At 45.0% G+C, this 23,726-nt stretch overlaps 1 protein-coding gene across 1 annotated transcript; it reads right to left on the reverse strand.

The window, feature by feature from the left end:
• Positions 1 to 23,367, reverse strand: maip1 (matrix AAA peptidase interacting protein 1). The gene is made up of 5 exons (XM_061724325.1): positions 23,039 to 23,367; positions 6,406 to 6,477; positions 3,916 to 4,042; positions 794 to 941; positions 1 to 711 (listed from the first exon to the last, which is right to left on the reverse strand). The coding sequence occupies exons 1-5, from the start codon at positions 23,339 to 23,341 to the stop codon at positions 633 to 635; spliced, it is 729 nt and encodes a 242-aa protein (XP_061580309.1). The 5' UTR covers positions 23,342 to 23,367; the 3' UTR covers positions 1 to 632.
• Positions 23,368 to 23,726: the final 359 nt, after the last annotated feature.

Here is a 23,726-nt window from a genome sequence, read left to right on the forward strand (position 1 = left end):
AGGACGGATCACACACTTACCCATCAGCTGAATTCAGACATGGAAATCACAGTTGAGTCCTCACATTTTTGTATAATTTTATTCTATTATTTATTTATATTGCATTTTATATGACATGTACATCGATTTCAATATTCCTTTTGTGCAACAAGTATAATCCAGAGTCATCGGTTCATGTCGTACCTTTATCTTGTTTATACAGGAACAAACTGATGCAGCTAAAATGCTAGCAGGAAAAGTCCTGAGGAAACTTGCTGGCTAATAAACGAGAGTTAAAACTCATTAAATGTGTGTTATTTCCTGTTACCATGCAGAGGAGCAGCTGGCAACTGGGGTGTAGTTGGCTTTTCACTGAGTGTTTCATGGAGGTTTTATGAAATCAATTTGGACAAAAAAGAAAGCGAAAAAACTCAGTATACCAAGAATATGTACAGTATACCAAGAGATGCCTTAAGTGTGTTTTACTTACTACTTACTTAGACTGCGTATTAGTTTAAAAAGCTGACAGCTGCATGGTTTGGATTGGACTCAGCTCTGATCAGTAGAGGATTGGTCTCAGTCTTTAGACTCAGGTTTAATCAAAGCACAAAAAAACTGACAGTTCCACTTGTGACTTGTTTAAAAGCAACCCTTTAATCCAGAAGCTCGGAGTGTTCTACCCTCGTAATTATCCAGTCTGGAGGAACTCCTTTGGTAAAATCCCTTTGGAATCTGTAGAACAAATAAATAAAGAGATCTCAAAGTTGTTTTTTTGTTTGTCACTGCTATGCCGACAGTTGAATATTACACTCACTCATAAATGGCGCTGAGCAGTCTCTTGTTGACGGTTTCTCCGTCTCCAATGGTCACCTTGAACATGTGGCTGCCCTTCACGCTGTCGTCAGGGATCTGAGCACTCGTCAGGTACCAGAACCGCATCAGGATATTCACAAACTTCCTCCCTGGAAAACAAGGAGCCAACAGGTCATTACATAAACCAGATTCATATTAAATACAAAGGAGAGAAAAAAAACAGAAGCTCAAATAGGCACAATTTAAATCGCTCTCCTAACTGGATTTGATGGACCAGAGCAGACATTTCCACTTTATTCACCAAATTGTATTTCAACTTTATTCTCGAAATTCCGACTTTATTCACAAAATTTCGACATTATTCTTGAAATTGTATTTCAACATTAATCTCGACATTTCGACTTTTTTCTTGAAGTGCACAATAAAAAAATACTCCTCCTCCTCCGATACTCCTCCGTACTTTTACGTTGACGTTGACGTGGGATCATTTCTGTCTTTATGGTGGCTCTGGTGCGATGTTAAATCCTGCTGGTTTCCAGCCTTAGTCACACACTTAGATATTATCTTTTACTACTACTCACACCGAAGGAAATACTACAGAATAAAATACTTTTTCTTCCCTCCACCTCAACATACACGTTCATTAACTTCACATTCTGTCAACTTTTTCTTCATTTATGATGTTTTTGTTGTGAAATTATTGCCATATATTTATATGTACAGTTTTAATGGAAAGAGACAAGGCGGTGCAGGTGGTGCAGGTGGTGCAGGTGGTGCAGGTGGTGCAGGTGGTGCAGGTGGTGCAGGTGGTGCAGGTGGTGCAGGTGGTGCAGGTGGTGCAGGTGGTGCGCTGAATTCCATTTTCATCTCATTCTTTATTTCATTCAAAAAATAATAACAATTCAATACAAATACAAACACAAAGGTTCATAAATTGTGAATGAAAAGGGAGCAGAAAGAAGAAGAATCCTATCTAATCTGCCCCTTTTTCCAAGAAATAAAAGCACAAATAACATAAACTAAAAATTATAAAAACAACAACTAAGTAAATAAAAAACTAAAATAAAATAAAATAACCGCCGTCTATGGGTATGTCAATCAAACTTAACTAACATATTTCTTTATATTTACTTAACATACAGGCTTTAATTGTTCTTTTGAATGTAATGTTTGATTTGGATTCTTTGTTTTCTTTATTCAGATTGTTCCATAAACTGATTCCTTTCACAGAAACACAACGTTCCATCAATTTAGTCCTGAATCTTGGTTTTTTTTTAAATCTCTGTTCCTTTTAAGTTATACTTGCTTTCTCTTTTTTCAAATCTTTTCTGAATGTTGATTGGTAAAGTTTTTTTATGAGCTTTAAACATAATTTGCAGAATACTATAGTCCAGGGGTTCTTAACCTTTCTGACCTTGGGGCCCAATTTTTTCAGTACAGAGTGGCCCGAGGCCCGTTAAATATTAACACTGTATAGCAGCGAAGGTCCAGAACATCATAATAAATATATATATATATATATATATATATATATATATATATTCAAGTAGCCTCATAGTTGTATCAACATCTGCATCTGACTGTTATATTAAAAAAGTACATATTTGCCCATTAACATGTGTAACTTCAATTACACATTTTTTTCTCTTAAAAATAAAATAAATAAATAAGATTTTATTTTATTTTTCAAATGCTATCTTATTTTATTTCTTTACCAGCAGTTTGAATTTCCCCTTTTCTTTGTTAGTTGTCTCAACACATTTTTATAATAAATTAATATAAACACATCTTAGCAATTTAAAAGTTTTGCAGTTTTTCTTTCTTCCCCTTAATCTTATGCCCCCACTTTCTGTTGTTCAGTGAGAGAACTGAGCTCTAATTTCTCCTGCCAGGACTTTAAATCTGGGCTTGATGGTGTCAGGTTCTCGCACATGAGAAGGTGATCATTGATGAACCTGGAACGATATTTAGTTTTAATTATGTTCATTGTGGAGAAAGCTGCTTCACAGCTGTATGTGGACCCAAACATGTTTAAGATGGTCAGTTTATTTTCTGTGACTTCAGTTCAGACTTGAGTGGATATGTTTGATGAAAAACTTTGTGTTTTGTTTCAGTGGCGTTTTACTTTCGCACTTTGAACGCCACGGTCTCTGAACGTATGAGACACTGGTTTTGTCCCAGTGTGAAGACTGAACCAGGATGAATCTGTCCATTCCGGGTTGAACTTCCCTTTCCACCTGTTAGGCTTCTCATCTCTGTAAGAGTCAAGCTAATTACTTACTAAGTAACTTACTGAGTTTTATTTACATTAATAAGTTGTCAGGACTGCGCGTGTCGGATTTCATCCGAGCCTGATCAGCTGAGACGGCCGGGCAGAACCCGCAGCTCTCTGACCGCTGCAGCAGAGTCACTTTCCGATGCTTTTGCGAGCCCGAACAACAGTCCAGTCCAGCAGACACATCTACATGTACAATCCTTCAGCAGTAACGATGGAGCCCACCCGTTTCTATAATACATCCATGAGCCCACCGCCCGAGCGGCACCGACCTCCCCGGCTGCGCGGACGAGTCAGGATAAATGATCATGCCGCGCTCGCTCGCTCTGGGCGCAGACCCAAGTAATCGATCCCTGATCCTGGCGGATCTAAACCTACTCTGTGCAAAATGAAGGATTTTCTCTATAAATACACACAATTTCTCTTACTATTACACCTAGAGCTAGCTGAGGATCTTCTTCTCCTCATTTGGTCGGGAGTTGCTATGCAGTCCCGCGGCCCTCGCGGCCCACACGTACAAAACTGAATTTTTTTCGCGGCCCACTAGATGGCGCTCGCGGCCCAAGTGTGGGCCGCGGCCCTATGGTTAAGAATCACTGCTATAGTCTACTAGTTCATGAAATTCCATGTCAGTTGGGATGTACCAAGGAAATGCGAACAAGCGTAAGCAGGAATTCATGTCTGAAAGTTTCTCTGCATACGTACTTCTCCAGATTTGGGCGTACACCATCTTTCAGCATGAAAGCTGAGCCATTATTTGTGCACGAGACCCCAGATGATTCTTTGTGCATGTCAGTCTTTATTAGGACGGACCAGCCTCTGCAGTGCAGCGGGAAACATCAGCTTACCGTTGTTATCGTAGAAAATCCCCACGTCCCCAGGAGTCGTGTACATGATCTCGTCCACATCGGCAAACAGGGCTTTCTTGTAGTTGGATGGCAAAGAGCTGCACTTCTCCTCCAGCTTTGTGATCAGCTGGAAAACACAGAGAAGGAGTTGAACATGAAAAAAGGAGCAAACAGGCTCCACATGTGATGCTTCTCAGAACCCTGAGTGTACACTCATACGTGCACATTTGCATCCCCGTCTGTTCACGTTAAACGGTTGGACCGTTTAAAACGGAGCTGTGGGGTCTGGACCTCACAACAGACCATGTACAAACATAAAACCATTTAAGAAGAAATAGAAAGAAATGCTTTATTGGAGGTATAAAAGTGGAGACTGTGTTTAAAGATCAGCAGCTGTGTGTGTTCTGGTGTTTTATCACGTTGTCTTTGTATGTTTATATACTTAGATATATTATATATCATAGTTACCGTATATTATATTTATGATAGAGCTTACATCTTGTATTAAAGCGACACTACGTAACTTTTCCACCTTAATCTAATATTTCATCATCATCATTGTGATGGAACATCAACTTCCAACAGGTTTAATGAACCTCTGTCCTGGTCTGAGGGGTCTGTATCACCTTCACTGGACTATGTAACTTTGAGGAGCATGGTAGGAACCCTGCCACACTACTGGTAAAGCACCACCGCTTTTGTCCAAAGGAGACGTCAAACTCAACAAAAGCTGAAAGTTACGTTGTGCTGCTTTAAACAAGTTATTTTTGTAAAAATTCTACAGGTAAAAGCCACTAAATTAGAATATTTTGAAAAACTTGATTTATTTCAGTAATTGCAGTCAAAAGGTGTAACTTGTACATTATATGTATTCATTGCACACAGACTGATGCATTCAAATGTTTATTTCATTTAATTTTGATGATTAGAAGTGGCAATAAATGAAAATCCAAAATTCTGTGTGTCCGAATATTGGCCATAACCAGAATTTTCAGGGCCATGTAAACACCAATAACCCCTTTGAATAACCTGAATTGGGGTTTTTAAAAACCCCAATATGAGCCCTGGGTTACTCCTTTTAAAACCTGAATATTGGGTCATGTAAACACCAAACAGAATATCCCCATCAAACGGAACAGGAATTTGTTTTCTGCACATGTTCTGTTCACAAGGAATCCTGGTCTTTTGAGTCCAGGAAGTTCTTATAAACACGGAGAAACACAAGACCAGGAGGAGACTAATCACTTCATAAATGTAATGAAGGATATGAACATTTCTGCATTTGTAGACGCTAGAAAGTACCGGGATAGAAGATTTACAAGAAGGTGAGAGAAAAGTTGCGCGAAGCAGCATTTGTTTTGAATTTGGATACAGGAAGAAGAAGTGGAAATGAGGGTAATTGCGTCATGACGTTCTCCGTGCGTCGCTGGTTTTTTTTTTTTTATATATTTTTATCCCGGTTTTTTCCCATTTTTACCACCCCGTGCTCCTACCTACTGACAGTCCTGTGCATTGCCATCCTCTACCAACCCCGGGAGGGCCCTGCACTGAGCTCAGGTCTCCTCCTTAACCTGAGGAGTGAGCAGTGCGTCGCTGGTTTGATCCAGATATCCTGAATGATTAATTACCATGTAAACAGAATATTATATTATATTATTTCAGTAACCGGAATATTAGCAATAACCCCAACTGTGACTGCATGTAAACGTAGTCAGTGATGATAGGAAGTGACGATGCTTACTGGCCTGCTGGACTTGTCTCACTATGCACTGATTATGTTCATTTTGGCAAATGAACATAATAATGAATAAAATGTTCGTGTTACATTTTGTTGAGAATTCTTGCTGCAGTTGTGGTTTTTGCCTTGTTGTAAACCTTAGAAATGTGATCATCCACTTCAGTTGTTTTCAGCGGTCTTTCTGGCCTTTTTTACATGGATTAACTCACCAGTGCTCTCTTTCTTGACAAGAATGTAGCAAACTGTTGATGTGACCATACCTAAGGTTCTGCTGTCTGGTATAGATTTATGTTGCTTTTTTCAGCCCCCTGCCTCCTTCACATGCATTGAAATCTCCTCAGACATGTTGGTAGCTCCACCCAAACAGCTGCCACATGCCCACACAACACATGCCATCACCTCCATACCTCTTATCTGCAGCATTGGTCTGGAAGTAATGGGAGAATGCACTGCACCGGGGCAGTTAACCTTTATTCAGTCAATTGTCCAAACACTTTTGAGGTGCTTTGCTTAAACTGGCTGCAATTCCTAAATGGGAAATGCCACATTTTTGTGATAATTTTTAAGTTAAAGCTGAATGTCTACACTTTGAATCCACTGTGGTGTACACAAGGCAAGATGAGGAAACCTCTGTCACTGTCTTCTGAACCTAGCTGTATACGTCATCTGATGTAGTAGAAGGTGGTTTGGGCCTTGGCAGCATGACGTGTGTGGGGTAATGTCAGCAGTGTCACCTACATGAACACACTCACATCTTTAGCCAGCAGCCCCTCCAGCTCTTCAAACTGACACTGAGACAGCAGCCTGGACACGTGGGAGAAGGCCTGGGGGAGAGAAGAGCACAGGTCTCTGTCAGGACACCAAACAACACAACTAACAGCTGCTTACCACCTGGGGGAAAAAGACCTGGGGCCTCATGTACAAAGGGTGCGTACGCACAAAAACGTGGCGTACGCCCTTTTCCACGCAAACGTTCAGATGAATCAAGAGTGAAATGACCGTGGAAATGTGCGGTGCCCGACGCCAACTTCATGGCTGGCGTACGCACGTTTCCACAGCTATTGGTCCGTTGGCGACACTTGGGGCCCGATTTACTAAGATCCTAAATAAAGAGTACTAAATTGCGTGTGCACTGAAAAAGTTTGCGCGTGCTGTTGTTGTGTGGTTTGCGGGTGATCAACTAAGATTGCGTGCGCAATTGATAACAGGTGCAAACAGCAGTATTTAAATGAGGTGTTGCGTGTCTTACGTTTGCGAGCGCAAACTCTGCGCCATGGAGAGTCTGGATGGAAAGCACAGTCACAAGTCACAAGCGCAAAATGAAATTTGACGAGTTAGAGTTAGAGATATTAGTGGAAGAGGCTAATTGTTGTGCCGTATTCAGCACCCCTGCCGTGAAAAGCACCCCCTCGTATATTCAATGATAAGTAGACCAAGAAAAAAAACAACACACTGACACTTCAATATATTTATATATACACACTCACACAAACACATACTTAGGAGTTTATATTATATATATTTATGGCGCACAATAAGAAACACTTTTTTCTCCATGAAAACACGTGATTTATTTATTATCACAAATAAAAAAAATTAAGATGCCTCCTGTGGCAACCTTTTGCTGAACAATACTCGATTTAACATTCAAATAAAATATTTCTCCTTTTGCATGTGGAGAATCCTCGTCATGCTGTGCAGATTAGCACCTTCCTTTTGAACGTATTAAATACAGACGCAATCACAATCCCCGCAAAAACTTTCAGGCTTGGTAAATCTCATTGCGCGTGGTAAATGGACCAATTTGCATTTTCCCCTCCCAGTATTTAGCACGTTCTGCCGGATACGCCCCATATTGATTATTCATCAGGGCAAAAGTACTAAATGAATAGTGTGTGTTATTTTGCGCACGCTATTCTTTGCACGCTGTTAGTAGATCAGCTTGCACATTGGTTTGCGGGTGCTGTCAAGTTTGCACACGTTTTTACGCACGCAAACCTTTAGTAAATCAGGCCCTTAGAGGTGATGCTGGGAAAAACAATTAGCCCTTAGAGTGATGTGCACATCAGAGACACACTGATGAACAATTAACACATTCACCTGTCTGCAATTACACGAGTGGATATAAAAGCATGCGCAAAGTGGTGCAGAAAATACCGTTAACAACAATGGCAGCTTTGGCAGTGTTAGAAGATATCGCAAATGGCGCAGTAAGAAGAGAAAGAATATTTAGAGAGCGAGAGGATTTACTGGCAAACGATGACGACTGGCTCATCAGCCGCTTCAGGTTCCCGAGGGCGATCCTCTTGGAACTGTGCGCGGAGCTGCGGCCGGTCTTGGAGCGCGACACGGCGAGGAGCCATGCATTGCTGGTGTCGTGCCAAAAAGTGATTGCCTGCCAGAATCTGATTTCTCCCATGAAAATGGGTCTTTTTACCTTGCCAAAAATTGATTTAAGGCCAAATACAGTTAATGAAAAGTTGTTTCTGCCTAAATATGACTTGATCTCATTCTTGAGCTTCATAATCTGAAAATCTGACGTTTTAGCGTTTTCCTAATGTAATCGGAGCTATCGACTGCACACACATTGCTATAAAAGCACCATCACTGGATGAATATGTGTACGTTAACAGGAAGCATTTTCATTCCATTAATGTACAGATTATATGATTAATTTATATTTGTGAAGTTATTTCTTGGAAAAAGGGGCAGATCAGATAACATTCTTCTTCTTTCTGCTTGCTTTTCATTCACAAGTTAAGAACATTTGTATTTGTATTTAGTTATTTTATTTTTTTGAATGAAATAAAGAATATAAAAAAAAAATATAAATCCCAGAAGGGTCGGTGTCCTGCATGTTTTTGATGTTTCACTGCTTTAACACACCTGATTCTAATTAATGATCGTCACCAGCTTGTCATCAAAGTCTGGATAGTTCTGTTGATGACACAGCTCCTTGTATCATGGTGCAATTAAACAGGGAAACATCTAAAACCTGCAGGGACACCCGCCCTCGAGGGCCTATTTAAATACATTTGCATATTTAAATGGGGCGTGGACAGGGAGGAGTCTGGTACTCCTACATGTGCGCTCAATTCCACGTTGATTGGGATGTACAAAGGAAATGTGCTTGGATTCATGCCTACGCACAGTTTCATACATCTGGATTTTTTGGGCGTTTTGGACGTTTTCTGGATTTAAGCGTAAGCCATGTTTCAGTAGGAAATCCACGCAAGTCTTTGTACATGAGGCCCGCGGGCTAGGGAGTAAAACACAGTAAAATTCTAGCTCTACAAAAGGTATAAAACCATTTGGTAGCAGTTTTTTATAGGGTAGCAAAAATCGTTAGACGCTATCTGTTTATGCGGCGGTAGCATTTTTCGACAAAGCAGCAGAAATCGACAGAACACCGGTTGTTGAAATGTTTTTTCCCCCCCAAGTGATCCTTGTCTCTTGCCAGGCCGTCATTGTAAATAAGAATCTTAAGAGTCTTAATGACCTGCGAATATCAAATAAAGCGAAATAATTGTTTTTTTTCTTCCTCTTTATCGTATAATGTTCACAAAGTGTAATGCAATTCATGTCATGGGTTGTGTATTTTGAAGGATCAACATCCCATATTATCCATTTCACTAGCAAGGACCACGCCATCAACGAGATACGTTTAATGGATTTATTGAGAGATGATGGCGATGATGACGGCGATGACGATGACGATGGCGATGATGACGGCGATGACGATGGCGATGGCAATGATGATCCGAGGTTCGGTTAATGCGTTGTGGGGAAGCTGGTAGGGAATCCGCCGCAGCGCCCGGGCAACGACGGACCCCCTAGGACTCTATGAGATAGAGAAAGAGAGGGAAGAAGGAGGAGAGAAAGGGGTGGGGGGGGAGGGGTGCAAAGAATGAGAGCGAAGAGGAACTGAGGTTTAGGTTAGTATTTGAAGGTATGCCAGAGAGGCGTGGTTGAGGCGTGGTTGAGGCGTGGTCCTGCTCCTGAAATTCACTGGTTAAGCTCCAATTCACTAGCAAGGACCACGCCATCAACGAGATACGTTTAATTGATTTATTGAGAGATGATGGCGATGACGATCCGAGGTTCGGTCAATGCGTTGTGGGGAAGCTGGTAGGGAATCCGCCGCAGCGCCCGGGCAACGACGGACCCCCAAAACCAATTACTTAAGGAGATGAGACTGAGCGGATCTGAGGTCGCTAAGATCGGAGCGAATGTAGCGATGATAGGTTCGGGAGGACCAACGGCCCATGAGCTGTATGAGGTGCTCTGGGATGCCGTTGCGGGAGGCTGAAGTGGCGGCTCCGATCCTAAAGGAGTGACCGGAGTAGTGCGTGGGAGAGATGCTGGATAAGGAGAGTATCTGACGGAAGTGATGGTGAAACCAGAATCTGGTGACGACGTGTCCTGACTCGGACACGAAAAGAGGATCTGTCGAAGACGTGCTTTGTGATTTCCGGAATGACAAGTAGTTGGCCAGGGTCTCGAAAGTATTCAGTTGTGATTGGTCTTTGAAGTAGAAGACTGGTGTTGGTAAACCTGATTGATTGGTCTTGGTTTGCTTCAGGTAGAAGACTATGATGTCGTCAGAGTAAAAAGACAGGTCGGAGATGCATGCGTAGCGGCGTCGGTTGAAGTGGATGGTGGTCGCAGTGAATTCGGAGCATCTAAGGAAGCCATAAAAGGCAAGTAAGAACATGGCTTCAAGGGTTTGAGTGACATGGGGGGTGCTGTATCCGGAGCGGATGGTGTGGATGCATGTTGCTAACAAATTAGCAGTAAGGGGAAGGCGGCGTGGATTCTGGGCTGGTTCTTGACGTAGAAGTCCTTTAAGGAGAGCGGTAACCTGAGGGTGATTAGAGGCTGGGCTTGGACTGCCGGTTAAGAGCTTGGAGAAAAAATTGATACCGCTAAGATAGACTTTGATGGTCTGTATCTTAATAGCCATCACGGAATGGGCGTAGGTGATGTAGCTAGACAGGGTGATGAGGTCAAACGATGGGAAGGTTATGTTGTGTCTAATGTGAAATTGACGGAAACTTCTCCAGGTGGTCCAGTACGATGACAAGGTAGTGTGTGATAAGCTGTTGATGATGGCATTCTGGGATTCGACGACCAGAGGTCTTAGGGCTGGGTTTATACGTTGAAAGTCAACGCAGAATAAGGAGGAACCGGTGTTGGAGAGGGATCTGCATGTGGGGCCAAGCTTCTGAATTTCTGGAATGAGAAACGAGAAAGAGAGTGTTGGAGTGACCGGGGACATGTGCTGCACGGAGGATGTATTGATGTATGACTGAGTGCCAGACTAGGCGGCGCATGAACACCATGATGGATGTGGAGTTGGAGCGTCCTTTATTGATTAGGTCTACTACTGCAAGGTTCTCTGAGTAGATGAGAATGGACTTGCGAGACCATTCGTGGGCCCCAGAGAATGGCGGCCACTGTGATGGGATAGATCTCGTAGAGAGCAGAAGAAGCCGTGTAATATTCGTTTGCAAGCTCTGAGGGCCATCCTGTTGAAAACCATCTGCCATCGTAGAAACCCCCAAAACCGATTGAAGGGGCAGCATCGGTGTAAAGATTGATATCGTGGGGGTGAGCCAGTTGGTCATCATAAAAGAAGGTGATCCCATTCCAGGTGGCAAGGAGGTTGAGCCGAAGCTCGGCACGGCTCGAGTTGTTTAGGGAGATGGGAGACAAGAGAGATGGAACAGCGGAAGCGATGGACAGCAAGTGGGAGATGAAGGCCCGCCCTTGGGGAATAAAGCGCATGGCAAAATTGAGGTGGCCTAGGAGGGAGAGGAGTTGGCGTTTGGTGCAGCCTGGGGCTAAGAGGAAATTGGAAATGAGAAGACTGATTCGGTTGAGCTTTTCGGTTGGAAGAGAAGCCTGAAAGAGATCTGTATCGAAAGTGATTCCGAGGAATTCGAGGGAAGTGGAGGGGCCCTCCATTTTGGAGGCGGACAATGGAACCCCGAGTTCGGAGAAAACGGAAGTCAGGGTGACCAGGCCAGAAGCGGGTGGCGATGAGGGAGGGGTAATGATGAGGAAATCGTCCAAGAGATGGACGAGGAAAGGAATGCCGTGGTTGTTGGAGAGGATCCAGCAGAGGGCCTCTGATAAGGTATCGAAAAGTTTGGGGCTGCTCTTGCAGCTGAAGGTGAGCCTGACTGCGAAGTAGTATGCACCCCGCCAGCGGACGCCGAAGTATTGCCAGAAGTCTGGGTGAATAGGGAGAACCTTGAAAGCGCTGGTGATATCCGCTTTTGAGAGCCACGACCCTTTCCCGGCGAGTTTAATGAGGGCGATGGCGTGATTGATGGTGGCGTAGTGAAGGGAAAAGTCTTCGCTTGGAATCAGGCTATTGATGCTTGCGATGGAACTGCCATGAGGCGCTGAGAGATCGACGATGATGCGTTTCTTTCCTGAGTATTTCCTGGTTGCAATGCCGAGGGGGCTGATTCGAAAGTTCGGAAAGGGGGGATGAGTGAACGGGCCGATCATGAAGCCTTCTTTAACTTCATTGGCGAGCAAGCGATCGACTGACTCCGGCTCGTTTATGGCGGAAAGTAGATTTTTGCATTCGAAAGATGAGGACGGAAGTGAGATAATGCCGGGGTGGAAACCTTCACTGAACCCTTTAACTTGACGAAGCACGGATTAGGGTGGTTGCGAAGTGCCACCCCTAAAGCGGGAATGTTGATAGGTGTAGAAAGATGCTCACCTAGTTTCTGCGAAGTTGGGTTGTGCGGGCAGGCGGGGCGGGCGTGTCCGCCGCCGCAGTAGTAGCAGACGTGGAGGAAGCGGCACTGGGACATATAGCAGCCGGTGTCGTTAAAGTTGTTGCAAATGGAGCGGCCTCCTTGATGCATGATGGGCCTGCCTTTAGCATCGATGCCCTTGGTTATGGGAATGCTGACGGATGGGGTGGATGATGTGTGCGTTGGAAGTAAGGGTGCTGGCGGCGCTGCTGACGACAACCGGGAGAAAGCTGAAGATCTCGCTCGGGTGGAATGAGGCCCAGCGAGGGCAGGAATGGAGCAGGATGAAGCTGGGTGCGAAGGGGCACCGCACAAAGAGCATGTTAGGGCTGTGCGGGCGGCGAAGATGCGGCAATACAGTTCGGTGTCCAGTGTGCCCCAGTATGTGGCTTCGTTGAACTGCTGAAGGCGAGCTGCAGCTTCGGAAGCGAAGTGGATGTGGTAAAGGTAAAAGCCGTTGCCTCTGAAGCCGAGGGCCAGATTGAGGATACTGGATAGATAGTCGTCCAGTTCCTGGCGACGTAAAGGAAAGGTGGAGCACATGACGTCTCTGTAAAGAGAGAACGCGTATGCAAACTCGGTTGGTGTGAGCTCTTTGGAACGAGTGGATGACTTTCCTCTCGGGTGGAGGCACCCTTCATGGTCTTGAAGATGTCTGTCCGCGGGTGGTTGGTGGAGGGAAGGCATGAGGAGGAGTGCGAGATTAATGTAGTTACCCTCTATTATTTGTTTGCGCAGGTTGGCCGGAACTGGAGAAGGGCGGGAAGCGAAAGCATTGGGATGACGGACGGCGGGATTAGCTGTGGACAGGGTGAAATGTGTAGTTGCCTGTGGGGCCGGAACGGGTTGAGGAAGGAAACTGGGTTGAAATGCGGGGGGAGGGAGGCCGGGTACCAACATCCCGATGCCGGTGGCTCCAACCGAGGGAACCTGCTGGAACTGATGGAGCTGGGAGGCAGAGGATCCTGGCAATCCGGTGCAGAGAGCCCCTTCAGCCGCTGGCAGTTGAGGCTGCTGGAAGGGCATGGTGGGGGGTGCTAGCAACCCGGCCGAAGTTAGCTGTTGTAGGTTCTGGATGTGGGATAGGTGCTGGAGGTGGGCAGCGGGGGGTGCGGGCATCCCGGTGCCAGAAACCCCGGCCAGATCTAGCTGCTGTAATTGCTGGAGGTGGACAGCGGGGGGCTTTGGCATCCCGGTGCTAGTAACCCCGGCTGAAGTTAGCTGTTGTAGGTGCTGGAGGTGGGCTAGGTGCTGGAGGTGGGCAGCGGGGGGTGCGGGCATCTCGGTGCCAGAAACCCCGGCTGAAGTTAGCTGTTGTAGGTGCTGGAGGTGGGCAGGGGGCGCTGGCATCCCGGTGCCAGGGACCTTTGGGAGGGAGGGAGGACACTGCTGGTGTGGGTGGAAATCCGGATGGGAGGTGGAAGGTCCAGGAATGATGAGGCTGTGTGCTCCTGCTGAAGTAGGTGATTTACCTGTATTTCTTGTTCCGATGGCTATTTTTTGACCTTGCTTCCGTTTATTGGTTTTTTGCTTTTGAACCGGAGGGTTTAGTTGGAGTGGCCCTTTAATGGGGGCATTGACGTCGCGGCGCGCCGTCGGAGTTGGCGTGCTGACGTCATCCGGAAGTGAACTGGTGTCCGCGGGGCTGTTGGCATGGCAGGCGGACATGAGATGGTTGAAAAGTTTAGCTTTGTTATCCGTGCGGTGAAAAGGGATTCTTTTATCCCGGAGTGTTTTCTGGAGGGTGGCGACGGTCCGAGATGTTTGCAGAAGGCCTGCCGTCTGGGTTTCTCGCCGGAGCGTGATGACGCTGGGACCTCCGGCGCGTTGCGCAGCCTGTGTCGTCGGGTCAATGGCGCGGAGCTTGAGTTAACCTCGTGGGAGAAGGAGTTGGGGACCTGCAACGATGGCTATGAGCTGATCCGGATTGTCCGCGTCCTCTTCCCTCCGATGGCGGAGGTGGGCTGGAAAGGCTGGAAGACGGTGGGCTGCAGTAATGCCGGATGTTCAGAAGGGATGAACCGGGTGGAATGTGGACGGCTGAAGAGACAGAAGTTGGCCGGCTTGCCGGCTTCCTGGGCGGCTGTCGAGCTCGGGAGAGCAGTGTTTCGGCACGGCGGAGGCTGAGGAGCTTTCCTCCTTCGAAACTTGCTGGAGATCACCTGAAAACAGGTCGTCGTCTGATGGCGACAGCAAGACGAGATCCATGTCTGAAAGGTAAGAGTTTTCGAGATACAAGTGCTGGTTTTGACGTTTTTTTGGCTCTGGTGCAAAGAACGAGAGCGAAGAGGAACTGAGGTTTAGGTTAGTATTTGAAGGTATGCCAGAGAGGCGTGGTGCCGGAAGAGGCGTGGTTGAGGCGTGGTTGGGGCGTGGTCCTGCTCCTGAAATTAGCTGGTTAAGCTCTAATTTAAAATCAATATTTCTGGGGTAGCATAATTTGATAGTCCAGTAACATCCTATCAAATAATATCACTTAATGCATCAGGTAAGATATTAATCACCTCACTGCTGCTGCAGGATGAATCTCAGCATTCTTACACCCCCCAAATTTATCAATTTTGTAATCACTATTTTTGGATTGATAATAAGTATAAAATACAGGGTTCCTACCTACACATTTTTCAAGGTCAAATTCAAGCAATTTTAAGAGTCATTTTCAAAATCTTCAAGCACCTTCACCTTCAAGCACGCTGGGGTAAAATATCACGCCCCGGGCCCACTGCTGCGTGGGGGGCCCACGCCCCGGGCCCACTGCTGCGTGGGAGGCCACACCGAAGAGGAAAAAAAAGTGTGCTGAGGAAAGTTGTTTAAAAAATTTAAATAAAAGAAATAGTCCCTTCTCCCCGTGTGTGTTTGCCTGTCATGCATGGTTACGTGCGCGCATGTTGTCTGTTTTAACGCAGAACCATAATTCACGCTTTACTTTTAGCCAGTTGTCACATCAGAGCCTTAAAGGGGACCTATTATGAAAAACAGGTTTTTTCTTGTTTTAACATATATAAAGTGGTCTCCCCTCAGCCTGCCAACTCAGAAAAGGAATTTAGCAACCGAATTCTGCAGTGTCTGTTCACCCCGCCCGGAGGATCCTTCCAGTGTGATGTGACTTCTACGAGCCGTTCAGAATCTGCGCCTATGGTGGCGTCACGACAGGCGGAGAGGTTTGGCCTCCGCTGCTGACACCACGCCCACAACCAGCTCAGCCGGCTGGAGCTCCTCTATTGTTTCGAAGCGGTGGCTTTTTCCGCACCGAGAGACAGTAATAATCAGGTTTTGCATCGACACTTACCCTCATAAAAGGATCAGTGCTCACAGTACGGACTCAGCAACTGCACACGAGTCAGCGGTAAGTGACGTTATTTTTTATGTTATTTATATTTGTCTACAAGTATGCATGGGCTAAGTATTTAGCTTAGCTCCAGAGCACTCACCGGACCGGTGAGCAGCTCCGGTGCTCCAGTGTTCCCTAACGGAGTGTTAGGGAACACCGGAGCTCTATTAGTACCGTAATACATTTTTCTTCTGTTTATGGTTTCAGATCTTCCAAGCAACTGAATCTGTTCGAGACATTCAGAAGACGCACGGCCCTTCCTTGAGCCAGCAATAGTGCGTACATGTTATTTATATACAACTTATGTTCTTTTATTTCTTTAACAATAAAGTCGCCATTTGTGAACATTCAGTGTTGTGATTTCTTTACAGTTAACATGATTCATTTGTCTTGTAACATAAGACTGTGGTGTAACTGTTTAGAATTCAATTAAATCTTCCTGTGTGAATTAGTGTGAAGACGAGGTGACCCGTTCCCTCTTCAGGGAACTAAAGGCTGATTTATGGTTCTGCGTTACACCAACGCAGAGCCTACGGCGTAGGGTACGTGTCGATTTAACGCAGAACGGTAATTCAGGCTTAAGATCCGTTTACACCGTGTAACTGCATGCGAGCATCAGACTATCACGTCGAGCTGCGTGACATCGGAATCTCTCTGTCCACACTGAAACCGTTAAACTCTCTCTGTCCACACTGAAACCGTTAAACTCTCTCTGTCCACACTGAAACCGTTAAACTCTCTCTGTCCACACTGAAACCGTTAAACTCTCTCTGTCCACACTGAAACCGTTAAACTCTCTCTGTCCACACTGAAACCGTTAAACTCTCTCTGTCCACACTGAAACCGTTAAACTCTCTCTGTCCACACTGAAACCGTTAAACTCTCTCTGTCCACACTGAAACTATTAAACTCTCTCTGTCCACACTGAAACCATTAAACTCTCTCTGTCCACACTGAAACCGTTAAACTCTCTCTGTCCACACTGAAACCGTTAAACTCTCTCTGTCCACACTGAAACCGTTAAACTCTCTCTGTCCACACTGAAACCGTTAAACTCTCTCTGTCCACACTGAAACCGTTAAACTCGCGGCCAGTTAGGACAGTCCAATACAAAAAATATTTAAAAAAATTATAAAATAGAGCAATGGAATTTATTTTGTCGCTGAAATTTCTTGCTTCTAAATTCAGATAAAACAGAGGTTATCATTCTTGGTCCAGAGCATCTTAGGAAGGGATTAGATGGTGTTGCGATGGCTTCCAGTGCAACTGTGAGAAACCTTGGTGTTATTTTCGATCAGGATTTGTCGTTTAAACCATATGTCAATCAGGTCTGTAAAATAGCCTTTTTCCATCTCCGTAATATTGCAAAGATTAGGAAAATCCTCTCGCAGAGTGATGCAGAAAAACTAGTTCATGTGTTTGTATCTTCTAGACTAGATTACTGTAATGTGTTGTTAGCAGGATGTCCAAGTAATTTGCTGAATAGGCTCCAGCTGATCCAGAATGCAGCAGCACGAGTGCTGACAGGAATCAGCAGGAGAGACCACGTCTCTCCAGTGTTAGCGTCGCTCCATTGGTTACCCGTAAAATTCAGAATCCAATTTAAAATTTTATTACTTGCGTATAAAGCCCAAAACGGCTTAGCTCCGCATTATTTGCAAGACCTGATAGTGCCTTATGTTCCTGTCAGAGCTCTCCGTTCTCAGAGTGCAGGTTTACTCGTAGTTCCTAGAGTATCCAAATGTAGATTTGGAGGGCGGGCGTTCTGCTATCAGGCACCACTACTATGGAACCAACTTCCAATCTGGGTTAAGGAGGCTGACACCACCTCCACCTTTAAAAATAAACTTAAAACATTTCTGTTTAGTAAAGCCTATAGTTAGTGTTTAGTAAACCTCTAGCTGGTGTTGGTAAATCTCTAGGTAGTGTAAACTTTAGTGTGTCAGAGTCGCTCCTGTAGTTTTTGTGCTGGCCCCCCCTTCTCCTCCCTTTTCTCCCTTTTGTCCATGTTGCAGCATCCTTTGCCGGACACCGGAACCTGCAGTGTGGGAGTGAGGGGGGCAAGGTAACAGCCCGGGCAGGCGGGGGAGAAGGTTTGTCCGTCAAGACTCCTCTCCTTGGCCCTGCCCCTTTTCAACCCTTCCCCGACCCTGCACCCCAACCTGGGACCTGATGATTGGGCCGGAGCTTCGGGAGCTGCGTGCTGGCCTGCGGTCCCCACCCCTGGTCATCCCGTTGCTGCTTCCACCTGCCTGCTGTGCTGTTGCCGTCCCTGACCCACCAGTCTGGCCCTCAGCAGGAGGGTCCCCCCCTACGAGCCTGGTCCTGCTCAAGGTTTCTTCCCTCCTAAAGGGGAGTTTTTCCTTGCCACTGTTTGGCTTAAGGTTTTTCTCCCACTAGGGGAGTTTTTACCTGCCATTGTTTATGTAATAACTGCTCGGGGGTCATGTTCTGGGTATGGGTCTCTGGAAAGCGTCTAGAGACAACTCTGTTGTATTAGACGCTATATAAATAAAATTGAATTGAATTGAATTGAAACTCCCTCGCATGGGACACGCTTTGTGTACGGAGCCGCTGCTCTTCAGCCCGGAGAGGCTTTGTGTCCTCTCTCCTGCTGCACGTCATTCAGGCAGCCAATCAGTGCAGAGCCTCATTATCATAGCCCCGCCCCCTCATAACCCCTCATAGAGAAGGAGGTTAGAAGCGGTAAAACTAGTGACAGGGCCCACAGGCTGAATTTCTGATTTATGTAGAAAAAACAAGCTTTAGATTGTTTTTAAGACATTCAAGGCCTGTTTAAAATATACATCAAATGCCATAATAGGTCCCCTTTAAAGCAGGAAAGTCATGCTGAGTTTCAGCAGCTGAAATGATTAAAAACTCTCTCCAGGCTGCATGGATGAGGCCAGACTATCAAACCTCATCTTGCTCTCAATCGAGAGGGACATCGCCATTAATGAGAGCAAAGTGATTGTGACCAAAAAGACGAGTCATTAAGAAACCCAGTGTTGAGGTCGAGGTTGCCAGATCTGACAGGTTCCAGCCCAAATGCAACGTAAAACCCACCGAAATAAGGAAAAACCAGCCTGAATCTTACGTTCTCTTAAAACCATAAATTATTAAATGCGTAATACATTTCATCTTCACATTACTATACAACTCAAAAAAAGTTCAGGCTCCAAACAAAAACTACAATAAAATTGAGTAGATTAAAGCAAGTATATAATCAGTGAGTTTATTGTGTAAGTTTCTACTTTTCTCTGCCATAATGGAAACTTTTTTTGTTAATAATTTCTCCTAAATATTTAGTAAAAACCAGGAAAAGAAAAGGAATATACATTTTTCAGACCAATTGGGCCGAAACCTGCCCGACCTGGCAACAGATTTAGAACATCTGCAGGAGATTCTCCTCAAAACGATGAAATAAACTAGACATAGACATTTAAATGCCTTATTTTAGCAAAAATGGAATTTGAGACTTTTTAAGGATGAGGCTGCATAGATGAGGCCTGACTATCAAACCTCACCTTTCTCTCAATCCAGAGGGACTTTGGCGTTGATAAGAGCAAAGTGATTGAAAGGTTTTTGTATTTTGGATCGTTCAATGTGCTACCCCCCCCCCTTTTTTTTTGTTGTGGTTCTCTGTCCACCGCTGGATGATGAAACCATCATTGGCAGAGGTGTCAAGTAACAAAGTACAATGTGGCAGGGTGGGGGAGCAGCAATCACAGGTGATGGGTCACAGGTGTGTCCCATCAACCTCTCCACCCTGCCTGCCTTGATAAGGCAGGGCTGCACAGCTGCTGCGGGAGGAGTCTGCTGTGAAGGAGCTGAAACACGTCGGCTGCTGTTGGAAAAGGTGCTTGTGCACGTGTGGCGGTGTATCTAAATAAAGAGTTTCTACACGAGAACCCTGTGTCCTCTCTGTCCTGTCGGTCGGGCCCCCGTAGCACTCGCCCTGCTACACACAAATACTTTGTTACCTTACTTAAGTGGAAATTTTGGTTATCTATACTTCACTGGAGTAATTATTTTTCAGACAACTTTTTACTTTTACTCCTTACATTTTCACACAATTATCTGTACTTTTTACTCCTTACATTTTAAAAACAGCCTCGTTACTCTATTTCATTTCGGCCTAAAAAAAAACTATTCAGTTAAATTGCTCCATCCGGATAGAGTGAATTTGGTTGTTTCAGATGTTCTTGTCCAGTTTTGTTCTTACATCCGTTGCCTCAGATTCCTGCAACTAAACTTGGATGTACATTCCAATAAAGGTTAGGATAAATGATAACATGCCTCTGAAGTTTGACTTTTTGCACCATTACTTATAGGCAACTAGTCATCATATCTGGCCTTCGGCAGGAGGGCCCCCCCTTATGAGCCTGGTCCTGCTCAAGGTTTCTTCCCTCCTAAAGGGGAGTTTTTCTTGCCACTGTTTGGCTTAAGGCTTTTCTCCCACTATGGGAGTTTTTACCTGCCATTGTTTATATAATAATTGCTCGGGGTTTATGTTCATGTTCTGGATCTCTGGAAAGCGTCTAGAGATAACATCTGTTGTATTAGACGCTATATAAATAAAATTGAATTGAATTGAATATCTGCTGCTCTCTCAGTACGTGCACATGCAGCGATTCAAGGTGGTTGGAGATCTGATCAGATAATGACATGCAGAAGATTGGATCAACTTGTCTGATCACACATGCTGTTCTGAGATCAGACTGAATCAGATTGAATAAACCACTGTAACCAGAGCATGGCTGACTCCGTGACGCTAGGTGGCGCTGTACCCGAGGTAACCATGGTAACCATTTCAACAAAGAGCCACTTCCGGTTGACATCCGCTTAACAACAAGGAAAGGAAAAAGTGCATTCTAAGGGCCAATCCCAATTCTCCTTCACTCGCCCTTCTTTTCTCCACTCGCACTTCTTTTCTTCCCTAACCCCTAAAAAAGAAGGGGGATATTTTAGGGCACTTGAGATCTAGGGCACTTGGCCCAGGTGCCTGTCCCATTTCTCCTACTCCCCCTCGTTTTCATCCCTAACCTGATCAGGAAGCTGAGAGCCAAAAGCTGTTTTAATTTCAGCTGTAGCGCTGTTAATATGGCACTTTATTAAGTTTTAATGTTTTTTCCAGGTATAAAGGTAACCTTAAGATCCCCAACCGGGGCTCAGTTTATCCAAATAACGCCTGTTAAGAAATTTGACCCGATGTTTTCGGAGATGAGAAGAGCCGCCGCCCCCGGGGAGCAGCCTCAGCTCACAGCCCGAGAAGAGACGTGTCCGCCGGGTCAAGCTGCTGCGTCAGCCCCGGGAGAGAAACTCTCTCTGGGACGCTGCTCTGTTGAGAATCACGCCGGCTGAAATAAATCATTTAGGAAGATGTTGGTTTAATAGATGAAATCTAACAGTTGTAGCTACGCCTGTTAAGAAATTTGCTCCGAAATTTAGAGATTTCTGTCTGCCGGTTTGGGTCCGCGTTAAATCGACGCAGAGCCTACGGCGTAGGGTACGGCGTATTTTGTTTTTTTTATGCCACAGTTTGCAGATTGATTGTTGATGCGTGGGCTAACGTGTCTGCTGGGATTATTTTGCGAGCTTTTGCAAAAGCGTGCATTTCCGAGGCACCGCACGGCACAGAACGTGACTCTGACAGCGAGGAATTCGGACTGGCACAGCTGATTTAGCGGAGCTCTTTAATGCAGAAACAGAGGATGAGACTTAATGGGTTTGATTAATGTAAAAACTGAAATAAAGTAGCCTACAATCAAACAAAGTTTTGCTCCCGCTGTATTTTTAAATACGCACGCTCCTGTGCTTGTGTGTGTGTGTGTGTTCTTGTGTGTGTGCCGTTTCGGTCGGTGCGCCGTGTGTGTTTTAAATACAGAAATATGACACAAGACTGAGGCTATGCCTTTTCACACGGCGCCCGTATGGTCGCGAAAATACAGTATTTATATATGAAATGTCAGAATAGGAAATATTTTGACGACACCCCTGAAGCAGTCACACGACACCCCAGGGAGCTACTACTGAGCAGCGTTGCGTCGTCTCCTTTCACTTCCGGGTGAATCCCCTCCCCCGGGGGAAAACCCCACCCGGGGGAAATTCTCGAGCATGCGCAGACTGTAATATCCATGTCCCCGTACACATGGCATTAACAAGGCGGTTGCGACTAGGTGCTGCAAGCGGGTTGATGAATCCGGTTTGATCAGATTGACTTGACTGGCTTAAGGTGTTCACATGCAGTTTAAAAGTCAGTACGATGTGTGCAAATGATCTCCAACCAGCTTGAATCGCTGCATGTGCACGTACTGTCTGAAACACATGTTAATGCACAATAGTACACAGATATGGTTCTTTAATATATTTGCATTATACTAACATGCATTCATTTTCAATGGCTTTTGTCCTTAATTGCTTTTTTCCCCATTACATTACTTTTACTTTTATACTTTTACTTGAGTAAAAAACTTTAGTTGATACTTCAACTTCTACAGGAGTATTTTTAAACTCTAGTATCTATACTTCTACCTGAGTAATGAATGTGAATACTGAAGACACCTCTGATCATTGGTAAGCTGTCATAATATTAATTATTTCTGATAACATTGTCATAATGTTACCATTACTTGGACTGTGGAAGAAGGAGCCGATGACGGGTCTTGGTCTGGAGAGGTTGACTTATATAGTCATGGGTAAACAGAAAGGATTTATGGATGTTTGGGACTCATTTATGTCTTTCTTGACCAACGAGATGGATAACACTGAATAACAAAACTTACACTGGCGATGTGAATGTATGATCCTGCCTTTTTAATTTAAATTTTACAGCACTTCATTAGTTTGATGTCTAGTTTATCTTTTTTTTTTTTTTTTTTTTTTTACTGTTTGTGTGATTGTTTTAGGGGATATATGTGTATATATATGTGGAAAAAAAAAAGTTTGTAAATTTGACATAAGTTTTGATATGCTTGTTGAACTTCAATAAAAAAATATTGTTAAAAAAAAACATTGTTGGATATATGACCTTTATATTGTTTGTTGCTGTTTGACCGCCCATCACTGGATGTCATTTGTTTATCTCCAGGTTGATACCTATATCTTAAAGTCTGCATTAGGCTTTTTTCTTCTTAGCGATGATGTTTTAACACTGTTAAATTAACAGGGATGTTTAGGCCACAAGGGCCCATCTAGAATGCTTGCCCCCCCCCTGGGCTGGGAGCCCTGCTCCCCCCCTGAAGGTGAGTGTTCTCCCCCCACCCAGGTGTCTCTCACCTGCTGGGCTCCCTCCGTGAACTCCTCGATCCTGAACTCTCTGTCAAAGTAGGTTCGGATGAGGAAGTAGTAGATCCTCTTGCGGACCCAGATGAAGGGGTTGGGGATTCCGACCACCAGAACCTTCTGTTTGGGCGGCTCCTCCCCCCACTGAGAGCTGTAGAACCGCCCCCCCGGGGCTGCGGGGCAGCGGGGCCGCGGCCTGCAGCAGCGGGCCGGGGCGGACCGGGCCAGCACCAGAGACTCGCCCAGCAGCTGTCGAGAGGACCGGATCCCTCCGCAGGCTCTCAGCAGAACCACCATGTTTTTAAGAGGAGGCTGCTGCTTCCGGCCTGACGCTGCTTCCGGTGCAGCCTCCCCGTCTGCCCGGGTGGAAACAAATGTCGAAATAAAGTATTAAACTTGTACTCGAAACTGAGAGGCACCGTTGTGGTTTAACTGTTTTTGAAACACCAAATTGTTTAAATTCATTGTTTATGTTTTTTTAGAAAATGATTACGATTATGCTTTTCTGTTGATTATTAGGTTTGTGTTTATACGGAACACTAAAACTGTAACACCGCCTCGTTCTGCGTCTTTTCAAACTTTATTGAACAAAATTCTGTAGGGTATACAATGAAGGGCACATGAAACAAACCAATTATCTACAGATATTCAACATTTGGGGGGGTTGACAGAAAAAAAAAGA

This window comes from Cololabis saira, chromosome 6 (assembly GCF_033807715.1).
Source record: "Cololabis saira isolate AMF1-May2022 chromosome 6, fColSai1.1, whole genome shotgun sequence".
Taxonomy (NCBI): domain Eukaryota; kingdom Metazoa; phylum Chordata; class Actinopteri; order Beloniformes; family Belonidae; genus Cololabis; species Cololabis saira.